This window comes from Loxodonta africana, chromosome 18 (assembly GCF_030014295.1).
Source record: "Loxodonta africana isolate mLoxAfr1 chromosome 18, mLoxAfr1.hap2, whole genome shotgun sequence".
Lineage (NCBI taxonomy): Eukaryota > Metazoa > Chordata > Mammalia > Proboscidea > Elephantidae > Loxodonta > Loxodonta africana.
The window spans coordinates 52,666,339-52,677,821 of record NC_087359.1 but is presented as its reverse complement, the minus strand read 5'-3'; the positions used below and the strand labels follow the sequence as shown (position 1 = coordinate 52,677,821).

General features: G+C 44.2%; 1 protein-coding gene across 2 annotated transcripts; it reads right to left on the bottom strand.

Moving 5' to 3' along the window:
• Positions 1-8,313: 8,313 nt before the first annotated feature.
• LOC111751758 (C-C motif chemokine 23-like) lies at positions 8,314-10,540 on the bottom strand. Of its 2 annotated transcripts, none has more exons than XM_023553482.2 (4): positions 10,372-10,540; positions 9,550-9,603; positions 8,953-9,064; positions 8,314-8,536 (listed from the first exon to the last, which is right to left on the bottom strand). In XM_023553482.2, the coding sequence occupies exons 1-4, from the start codon at positions 10,445-10,447 to the stop codon at positions 8,413-8,415; spliced, it is 366 nt and encodes a 121-aa protein (XP_023409250.1). In that variant the 5' UTR covers positions 10,448-10,540; the 3' UTR covers positions 8,314-8,412. The 2 variants fall into 2 exon arrangements, with proteins under 2 accessions (XP_023409250.1, XP_023409249.1); XM_023553481.2 differs by having other exon boundaries at positions 9,550-9,609; positions 10,372-10,524.
• Positions 10,541-11,483: the final 943 nt, after the last annotated feature.

The following is an 11,483-nucleotide window of genomic DNA, read 5'->3' as shown; positions in this document are numbered from 1 at the left end:
TGTTAAATTATTTTTTGGTTACTGTCTTAGTCATCTTGTGCTGCTATAACAGAAATACTACAAGTGGATGGCTTTAACAAAGAGAAATTTATTCTCTCACGGTCTAGTAGGTTGCAAGTCCAAATTCAGGGCGTCAGCTCTAGGGGAAGAATTTCTCACTCTGTCAGCTATGGAAGAAGGTCCTTGGCATCGATCTTCCCCTGGTCAAGGAGCTTCTCAGGCACAGGGACTCTAGGTCCAAAGGACGCGCTCTGTTCCAGGTGTTGCTTTCTTGGTGGTATGAGGTCACCCGTCTCTTTGCTCACTTCTCTCTTGTATATCTCAAAAGAGGTTGGCTGAAGACACAATCTAATCTTGTAGATCTCATCAACATAACTGCCACTGATCCCATCTCATTAACATCACGGTGATAGGATTTACAACACATAGGAAAATCACACCAGATGACAAAATGGTGGACAATCACACAACAGTGGGAGTCATGGCCTAGCCAAATTGATACACATATTTTTGGGGGACACAATTCTATCCATGACAGTTACTAAAGAAATACGTGCTTCTCATAAAAGTTGCAAAAACACAAAAGTTATAAAACAAAGAGTGAGACTTCCTCTTTAAATCTTCTCTCCACTCAGCAGCATCAGCATTTCTTAAGAATGTATTAAAAATGCTGATTCTTTGGTCCTACCCCAGACCTACTAAATCAGCATTTCTGAGGGTGCAACCCAACAATCTGTATTTTAACAATCCCTCCAGATGATTTTTATGCATGTTAAAGTTTCAGAAGCCCTAATCTATAGTACAACTTTCTATTTGATGTACGTACTTCAATATATTGATTGCTTCAGTCCTTACTGAGCCTGACTGGGGAAGCCTGAACCCCAGGCTTGTTGCCTCCAGTATGAATGTTGTTGTAGCAACACCATGTGACAGAGTAGAACTGCCCCATAGGATTTCCTTGGGTGTAATCCTTACGGAAGCAGATTGGCAGGTCTTTCTCACATGGAGCTGTAGCATGCATTCGAACCACCTTTTGGGTAGCAGCTGAGTACTTAACTGAGTGGATCACCAGGGATCTTTCCAGTATGAATAGCTTCATCTTTTTATGCCAGTGTCCCACATTATTTTGGAGATTTAGGTATCGATTTGATATGAATCTTGCCCCTGGGAGTCATGTCTTATTCTGATTTTCAGTCTTCTCTCTGCAAACTGAATATTCTTGAAGAGCAGGAATCTAATCTGTTTTGTTCTTGTTGTTTTCCTACTGCTTAGCACAAAGCATAACATAAAGTAGGCCCTCAATAAATATCTATTTGAGGGACAAAATATCTGTTTCAGGATTTCAGAGAAGAGGAGATGGGTTCTTTTGACTGGGTTGATGAAGGAAGATTTTATGGAAGGACCTAAATTGAACCCCGGAGGATGGGTTGAATTGAAAGAAAGGGCATTTCTGGTGGAAGGCACCACACAAAGTAAATAAGCAAAAACGAACATGCTCTTTTTGATGAACTGTGAAAATAGGTGTGATCATTAAGGTTGTGTGTCAACTTGGCTGGGTCGTGATTCTTAGTGGTTTGGAGTTATAATGTAGTTTGGCAGTTGTATAATGATGTGATCGCCTCCATGACGGGATCTGCTGTGAGTAGCCAATCAGTTGAAAAGGGAGTTTTTTTGGGGGTGTGGCCTGCATCCAATATAGGTGGACTTGCTGGCAAGTCTCATGGATTTTTGCTCATTCTGGATCCTGCACCTGGCTCCTGTTAGTGTGAAACCTCTGGTTCTTAGGACTTGAGCTAGCAACTTACCTGTGGTCTTGCCTGCCAATCTTGGGATTCATCAATCTTTACAGATTGTGAGCCAAAATTCTGCTCTCTGACCTGCTGATCTTGGGTTCGCCAGCCCCTGCAGCTATGTGAATCAGGAGAAGCCTCCAGCCTGACCCACGGATTTGGGACACTCCAACTTCAACAACTGTGGGAGCCATTTCCTTGATATAAATCTCTCTCTATATATGTTTATGCTTTACTGGTTTTGCTTCTCTAGAGAACTCAGCCTAAGACATTTGGTACTGGGAGTAGTTCTAGAGAAACAAAATTTTAAGGATGAGTTTTTAAAATTGTTTTTCAAGTCTGGCTAGTCTTAAAGATAATGACTTTGCCTCCAGTAGTAAAGGGGGCACTGCTAATCCATGGTGTGAGGTGGCAATAGAAATATGCAAAATATCACCACCAATAGGTTAGGTATTGGTGAAAGACGAGGCTCTAGGTGATCGCATGTTTGATACCTTTCCACAATTTTGTCATAATGAGAAGTATAAGGAAGCTGGGTGGTTGGTCCTACCCAAAACATCACTGTGGGCCACCAGAGTGAGGGCATATGAAGGTCAGGTTATTAATGGAATCTTAGCTCGTGTCCATCTCACAGTAGGTTCAGTGGGTCTCTGAGCCCATTCTGTAGTAATTTACCCAGTTCCAGAATGCATAATTGCGATAGATATGCTCAGCAACAGGCAGAACCCTCACATTGGATCCCTGACAAATGGAGTAAAGGGCTATTATGATAGGAAAAGCCAAGTGGTAAGCATGAGAACTGCCACTTCCTAGGAGGATAGTAAACTAAAAGCAATATTGCATTCCCAGAGGGATTTGCGGAGACTACTGCCTCCATGAAGGACTTGAAGGATGCAGGGGTGGTGATTCCCACCACATTCCCATTCAACTCTTCTATTTGGCCTGTGCAAAAAACAGATGGATCTTGGAGAATGATAGTGGATTATTGAAAATGTAACCAGGTGGTGACTTCAATTGCAGCTGCTATTCCAGATGTAGTTTCATTCCTTGAGTGAATTAATACATCTCCTGGTACCTGGTATGCAGCTATTGACTGGCTAATGCCTTTTTCTCCATACCTGTTTTGAAGGACCACCAGAAGTTTGCCATCAGCTGGCAAGGCCAACAATACACCTTCATTGTCCTACCTCAGAGCTATATCAATTCTCCAGTCCTAAGTCATAATCTAGTCTGCAGGGAACTTGATCGCCTTTCCCTTCCACAAGATGTCAGACTGATTCATTACATTGATGTCATTATGCTGATTGGACCTAGTAAGGAAGAAGTGTCAATGACTCTGGACTTATTGGTAAAACAGTTGCATGCTATTGGGTGGTGTCATGGATTAAACTGTGTCCCCCCAAAATATCTGTCAACTTGGTTAGGTCATGATTCCATTGCATGACTGTATGATTGCCTACCATTTTATCATCTGATGTGATTTCCTTATGTGTTGTAAATCCCATCAGTATGATGTAATAAGATGGATTAGCAGCAGTTATATTGATGAAGTCTACAAGATTAGTGTCTTAAGCCAATCTCTTTAGAGATATAAAAGAGAGAAGCAAGCAGAGACATGGGGGCCTCATACTGCCAAGAAAGCAGTGCTGGGAGCAAAGCGTGTCTGTTGGACCTGAGGTTCCCATGCTGAGATGCTCCCAGACCAAGGGAAGGCTGATGACAAGGACTTTCCTCCAGAGCCAACAGAGACAGAAAGCCTTTCCCTGGAATGGGCACCCTGAATTCAAACTTCTAGCCTACTGGACTGTGAGAGAATAAACTTCTCTTTGTTAAAGGCTTGTGTTTTAATACTTGTGGTATTCCTGTTATAGCAGCACAAGATGACTAAGACAGGTAGGAAATTAATCTGACAAAAATTCGGACACCTTCCACCTCAGTGAAATTTCTAGGGGTTCAGTGATGTGGGGCTTGTCAAGATAGTCCCTCTAAATTGAAGAATAAGTTATTGCATCAGTCCCCTCCCACAACTAAAAAGGAGGCACAATGCCTAGTGGGCCTCTTTGGATTTTGGTGGCAGCATATCCCTCGTTTGGGTGTGCTACTCCAGCTTATTTATCAAGTGACTTAAAAAGCTGCTATTTTGGGTGGGGGACCCAGGATAAGAGAAGGCTCTGCGACTGGTTCAGGCTGCCATGAAAGCTGCTTTGCCCCTTGAGCCATAAGATTCGGCTGATCCAATGGTGCTTGAAATGTCAGTGGCAGATGGAGATGCTGTTTGGAGTCTTTGGCAGGCCCCTATTGGTGAATCACAGCACAGACCCTTATGATTTTGGAGCGAAGCCCTGTCATCCTCTTCAGGTAACTATTCTCCTTTTGAGAAACAGCTTTTGGCTTGTTACTGGGCCTTAGTAGAGACTGAACCCTTAACCATGAGACACAGAGTCACCATGAGGCCTGAGCTGCCCGTCATGAGCTGGGTGTTGTCTGACCCACAGAGTCATAAACTTGGACTTGCACAGAAGCACTGCATCATTAAATGAAAGTGGTATATACTACATTGGGCCAGAGCAGGACCTGAAGGCACAAGTAGGTTGCACGAGGCAGTGGCCCAAATGCCCATGGTCTCTACTCCTGCCACATTACCTTCCATCTCCCAGTCTGCACCTATGGCCTCTTGGGGAGTTACTTATGAACAGTTGACTGAGAAAGAGAAAACCTGTGCCTGGTTTACAGATGGTTCTGTATGATATGAAGGCACCACTCAAAAGTGGGGAGTGGCAGTACTATAGCCCCTTTCTGGGACCTCTCTGAAGGACAGTGGTAAAGGGAAATCCTTCCAATGGGCAGAACTTCAAACAGTGCACCTAGATGTTCATTTTGCTTTGAAGGAGAAATGGCCAGGTGTGCGATTACATACTGATTCATGTGCTGTGGCCAATGGTTTGGCTTGATGGTCAGGGACTCGGAAGGAACATGATTGGAAAATTGGAGACAAGGAGGTATGGGGAAGAGGTATGTGGATAGAGCTCTCTGAATAGGCCATGAAGTGAAGATATTTGTGCTCATGTGAATGCTCACCAAAGGGTGACCTTGGCAGAGGAAGATTTTAACAATCAAGGGGATAGGATGATGTGTTCTGTGGAAACTGCTCATTCTCTTCCCCCAGCCCCTCCTGTCATTACCCAATGGGCCCATGAACAAAGTGGCCACGGTGGCAGAGATGGAGGTTATGTATGGGCTCAGGAACATGGACTTCCACTCACCAAGGCCAACTTGGCCATAGTTTCTGCTGTGCCCAATCTGCCAGCAGCAGAGACCGTCAATGAGTCCCCATTATGACACCATTTCTTGAGGTGATCAACCAGCAACCTGGTGGCAGGTTGATTACATTGGACCATGTCAATCATGGAAAGGGCAACGTATTGTTCTTACTGGAACAGACACTTACTCTGGATATGGATCTGCCTTCCCTGCATGCAATGCTTCTTCCAAAACTACCATCCGTGGACTTATAGAATGCCTTATCCACCATCATGATATCCCACACAGCATCAACTCAGATCAAGGGACTCACTTCACAGCAAAAGAAGTGTGTCAATGGGCCCATGCTCATGGAATTCACTGGTTTTACCATGTTCCTCATCATCCTAAAGCAGCTGGCTTGATAAAATGATGGAATGGCCTTCTACAGGCACAATTACAGTGACAGCTAGGTGGCAATACCTTGCAGGGTTGGGGTAATGTTCTCCAGGAGGCTGTGTATGCTCTAAACCAGCATCCAATATATGGTGCTGTTCCTCCCAGAGTCAGGATTTATGGGTCCAGGAATCAAGGGGTGGAAATAGGACTGGTACCACTTCCTATTACCCCTATTGACCCATTTGCAAACCTATGCTTTGCAGGTCTAGAGGTCTTAGTTCCAAAGGGAGGTGTGGTCCCAACTAGAGACATATCGCTGATTCTACTTAACTGGGAGCTAAGAATGCCACCTGACCACTTATCCTTATGCCTCTGGATAAACAGGCAAAGAAAGGAGTTACATACTGACTGGTGTGATTGATCCTGATTACCAAGAGGAAATTTGATTTATATTACATAATGGAGGCAAAGAACAATATGTTTGGAATGCAGGAGATTCCTTACAGCATTTCTTAATACTACCATGCCCTGTGATTAAAGTCAATGGAAAACTACAGCAACCCAATTCCAACATGATTACTAATGGCCCAGGTCCTTCAGAAATGAGGGTTTGGGTCACCCCACCAGGCAAAGAACCATGACCAACTGAGGTGCTTGCTGAGGGCAAAGGGAATACAGAATGGGTGGTGGAAGAAAGTAGCTCTAAATACCAGCTATGACCACGTGACCAGTTGCAGAAATGAGGATTGTAATTGTTATGAATATTTCTTCCTTGTATGTGTGCATCAAGTATTTTTGTTTTCTTCACTTATAAAATATAAGATTTAAACAGGACAAGTACTTTTTCGGTTTATGTGTGTTTGTTGTATCATGTTAGGCACAAGTATGACTTTATAATTTTCCTTACTCAGAGATTATGTATGTTTTAAGGAGATGTGTACAGGTGCCAAGTTGACAAGGGGTAGATTAGGATTGTTAAGGTTGTCTCTCAACTTGGCTGGGCCATGATTCTCAGTGGTTTGGCAGTTATGATGTAGTTTGGCAGTCATATGATGTCATGATCACCTCCATGATGGGATCTGTTGTGAGTAGCCAATCAGTGTAAAGGGAGTTTCTTTGGGGGTGTGGCCTGCATCCAATACAGGTGGACTTTCTGGCAAGGCTCATGGGCTTTTGCTTGCTCTGGGTCCTGCGGCTGACTTCTGTTTGCCTGACCTCCAGTTCTTGACACTTGAGCTAGCAGCTTACTTGTGGTCTTGCCTGCCAATCTTGGGATTCATCAGTCTTCACAGCCTGTGAGTCAGAGCCCTGCTGTCTGACTTATGGCTCTTAGGTTCACCAGCCCTGTTGCTACATAAATCAGGAGAAGCCTCCAGCCTGACCCATGTACTTGGGATATTCCAGTCTCTACAAACATGTAAACCATTTCCTTAATATAAATCTCTCTCTATATATTTTTGCTTTACTGGTTTTGCTCTTCTAGAGAACCCAGCCTAAGACATTAGGGTATGTGAGTATTATGCAATTAACCTAGATGGAACAAGCTTCTGTGCCCTCCAAGACCTCAGAGATCCTCTACCACTGACCAGATGCTTGACCAGAAAGAAAAGTCTCAGTTTCCATCCCTCATTCCTGTTGAGCTTCCATTGTCATGACCCAAGGTCTTGAGTAGCTCTTAACCACTGCACCACCAGGGCTCCGGTGTCAGCTCGGAGCTTCTGAATTCAGAACTCAGTGACAGAATGAAGACAACAGGAACGATCATAACTAGATCAAAATATAGGCCAGACACAAGCCTCTGGCTGTTTGAGCTCACTTGTAGAATCTCTGCAACATTCTGACTGCTTTAATGGAAAGTTTCACCCCTGTTTTAACTGTTTAATATAAGTTGATTTAGAGACGTACATTACTCTGTTTGAGAGGCTTCAAGAATTTGGTGGCAGCTGTAACTATGATAGTCAAGGTTCTGTTTGCTCCTCCACCCCTCTGCCAAATACAAGCTCCAGGGTTGTGTGGTTTTACCCACCTCACAAGGTTGTCATCTGGTTTCAGACAAAGGATACACATGAACTCCATAAATTCTAAAGTTCTGAATAAGTGTTTGCTGATTAAAAAAAAAAAAAAAGATGTATTCAAGTCCTAACCCCTAGTGCCTGTGAGTGTGATCTTATTTCCGTTCCACTGAGATGGACATTTATTGTTTTCATTAAAGAGTTGCTGACTTAAATATATATATATATATATATATATATATATATATATAGGCCAGAACCCTGAGCACCTGTGTGTTGCTCTCTTGCCTCCCCAAATCCCATTGAAATGACAGAGGAAATTGTAAAATATAAAAATAAATGTAAAATATAAAAATAAAAAGGGATTCAGATGTAGTAATAGGAAGTGAGAAAAGTTGACATCGGCAGACCACGAGGTGAAGAGTTTCTGCCCTATATGAAGGATATGGGTCAGCTTGATGGCAAAATACAAGAAGGTTGAGAAAACTTGTATCTTTCTATACGTGAAAGAGAAGATCATTGAGAAGGAGGATTTTCTCAGCAGAACCCTGGATAGCCCAAATATCAGAGTCAGAGCGTGTGTGTGCTGGAGAAGAAGCTCAGATTGAGTGAGAAGACTACAACCTTACCAGTCCCCATTTGAAGGCAGTCACATGTGGGGTTTGCCCAAGGATAAAGCTACAAGCACTGTCTTCTAAATAAATAAACAAAGAAGGATATCTGTTGTGGAAGTCTTCCAGAGTTGTCAGTGGGTAAGAGAGAGAATTAAGCAGTTTTATTTCCATTTGTTTTTCCTCCTAAAATTCCAGTAGAGTTAAATGGGATATTCTTTATTAGATGCATTACCTTTATAACTGGAACAAAACAATAAATGTTATTTAAAAAATTTTTTTATTTCAGGCCGAGAAAATCCCAGGAGGTACTTAGGACAAGAGATTTGGAGGCGGGGTGGCACCTTGGGCCCGTTTTCCTCAAGCAAGTGCTATTTTTCCAGCTTCTTTATGCAGCAAGTCTAGCTTCAGGTTGTTCACGCAATCCTGAACATGCTTAATGAGGGGGTTGGCACACACACGTTGCCCCTTCTTGGTGATAAAGCTGGGAAACAAGAGGGAGAAAGAGTATAAACTAAGGTGTGTTCAGCAAGTGAGGTGGGGAGCCCCATTTTCCCGCCTTCAGATTCCCCATTCAACCTAGCCTGTTTGTTTTTTTTTTTCTCTGCTGAAGTGAGCTCAGGGCCGCTGTCCTCTCTGAGACCTCTCTCAGTCTCCCTTTGTGACTCATGGGAGTTTCCTTGGATAGGGATCCTGCTTTCTCCTTCTTTCCCTCCCCTCCCCTCTGCACTGGCAGCATGTCCTACCTACTGTCCTGCAGGATGATAATAAGGACACAAGCTACCCCTTGCCTGGGAGGTCGAAGGGTCAGGACTTCCTGGATCATCATCTACCAGGCCCCTCCCCACAGGCTTTGCAAACTCCTTTCCCCAACACGTGGCAGTTGGGCTTGGCACTTACATGACACCTGGTTGGGAGCACCCACTGCTCGTTTCAAAATAATGATCCACGAACGCACATCGGATATTTCGAGCGGTGTAGGTGATGCAGCAGTCAGAGGGACGATGAAAGCCTGCAGAAGGGAGAGACCCATATAAGGGCCAAATCTTTCTTTTGGGAAAGATAGAGCTTTTCCCCTCTTTCTTCAAGGGTACTGAGGAGGGTGAGAAGGTGTAGGATTTGGAAAGGATGTTTTCCTCCCTCTCTGCCAGCAGTCACTGTCATCTCCTCGCTTCAGACCCTCCCCAGGGTTGATCTGTGTGTCTGATGGCACCCAAGGTGGACCACAACAGGTCCAGAAGTGGAAGGGCCTGATGCTTGCAGAAGGCATCAGAAAGCACTCCTGGCCCCAAGTCAGCAGAAGCCAGGAGCAGCAGGTGGGAGTGGGAAAGTCATCTGTGGAGGAGGTGCCCCCCCGATCTTCTTAGAGATGTCCCCCACCCCCCCAGAGTCCTCCTCCTCCCCTTCCCCCACCCCCTGTAAATGGGCTGAAGCCATAGAGCAGATTTGTACCCCTCTGTTGCTGCTTTAAAATATGTGCCATAACTGAACATTTACCTTGGTGAGTATGGAGTCTATCTCTAAGGTCCGTCAGGATGGGTTTTCTTAATTCTGTATCTTGGAGAAACAGACAGCACCAGGAGAAGAATCACTGGAAGGAAGTGTTGTCTCAGCATCTCCACCTACCCACTCCAGCACTGATGTTGGCCCACCCTCCACCTGTTTGAGGTCCAGGCCTGCGTTCAAGGCCACTGTTTCCGTTAGGGCCCTGAGATTTTCCAGGGGGGGCTTTGAAAATGTTTGTGACAAGAAAACATTCTATTGACTTGGAAATTAGCTATAAATTCAACATAAATAAATTAATTGAATGTCTTTATCATGTGATATAATCCACAATCCTTTATCCATATTTCTGGAATTCAGAGTTCTGGAAACAGAAAGTTTGTTCATTTACTCACTTGGTGGCAGAATCTGAGGTTACATGAACTCATTTGGTTTTGGCATACTAGATGGTAAATACCAACTCTAACATTACAGAATTCTATGACTGTTTCTACAAATTTAAATTTTACTATAGGTCTATTGATCTAGGATTTAATGATCCTATATCAGTTGGGAGAGGGCATTAAATGATTTTGGCCTGGAAAGAGAAATAATTGTTTCCCCAATAGGACCAATAATTCCCATACAGTTTCTCCCAGGGACAAAAGGCTGCAAAGAAGGCAGGTCTGTACCCTGCCACTGCTTTTAAATTAGTGCCATAACCATGTCTGGGAGAGGGAGCAGTCTCAGGAGGCACAGGTGTCCCTCCATATCACCTCCTCAACCCTGCACATTACCATGGACCTGATCACCACTGAGAAAGTTCTCTGGACTCACCCTGGATGAGCTGGCCCTGGGATCCAAAGGCAAAAGCCAGGATGAGGAAGGAGAGGGCAGCTGTGGAGACCTTCATCTTCCTGGGGGCAAGCAGAGACAGTCTGAGGCTTCCTGGGCTCACTGCTTCCTGACCCCAGCTCTGCGCCTGTATTTATAAGAAGAGAAAGGTCAGGAAGTCACAGGGCAGAAAGTAGGGGAATGGTCAGTATGCTGTTCTTTGGCTATACAACAATCAACATGTTATTTCTAAAAAAGGGAACAAGACTGTGAACTCAACAGGAAATAGAGGGCTTTTGCAACTGTCCAATGGGCACAGACAAAGAGAAAAAATATTTTAAGAAAGATGCTTCCCTCTAGGAGATAAATTTTATTTGCTAAGAGTTGTTCTGCAGGAGAAAACCATGAACAAAGCATGGTGGTGGTGGTGGAGGAGACCATCACAAGACTCTCTGGCTCAGGAGTGGGACTTGCTAGATACTCTCTTGTGTCCATTTCCAGTTCCATTCCTGGAGTCTCAACCAGAGGGAATTTAAAGGTAGGTGCCAGTCCTGTTAGCCACCAGAATGCAGAGCTGGAGGGGCTGTTGAGTCAGGAAATCTTTCCAGGCACTCATGATCCCAAGTCTGAACTCACCCCATCCTGGACCTTCAAGTGCCCAAATAACCGATAATCGAAGGTGACTGCCAGAGTGAATGCTCTAACATGGCCATGTGATTCCTCACACAGAATCTGCCAGTGGCTTCTCGTGGTCTTGAGGGTAAATGCCAAAGTTCTTGAGTGTAAAAGGCCCTCCAGAATGGGGCTTTCCTTACATACACAGCTCCACTATTTTCCAGTGTAACGTCATCTTAGTGAAGATCAAATTTAACAACTGACGATGTATTTATTAATTTAGGTTTTACGGATCTTCCTCTTTTGGAGTCAATATGTATTTATTTAGGACCCAAATACTAATGCCTAGTATGGAGCCCTAGCGGTGCAACGGTTAAGCACTGAGCTGCTAACTGAAAGGTTGGCGGTTCGAACTCACCCAGTGGCTTAGCAGAAGAAAGACGTGAGAATCTACTCTCATAAAGTTTATAGTCTAGAAAACCCTACGGGCAGTTCTATTC

Bases quoted from the DNA above. Each gene is read 5' to 3' on its own strand.
- LOC111751758 (XM_023553481.2), bottom strand. From the start codon at position 10,447: ATGAAGGTCTCCACAGCTGCCCTCTCCTTCCTCATCCTGGCTTTTGCC. The intron at 9,065-9,549 runs GTAAATGTTCAG...TCCCTTCTGCAG, and splicing joins TAGACTCCATACTCACCAAG to GCTTTCATCGTCCCTCTGAC. The intron at 8,537-8,952 runs GTAAGTGCCAAG...CTTGTTTCCCAG, and splicing joins TGCTCCCAACCAGGTGTCAT to CTTTATCACCAAGAAGGGGC.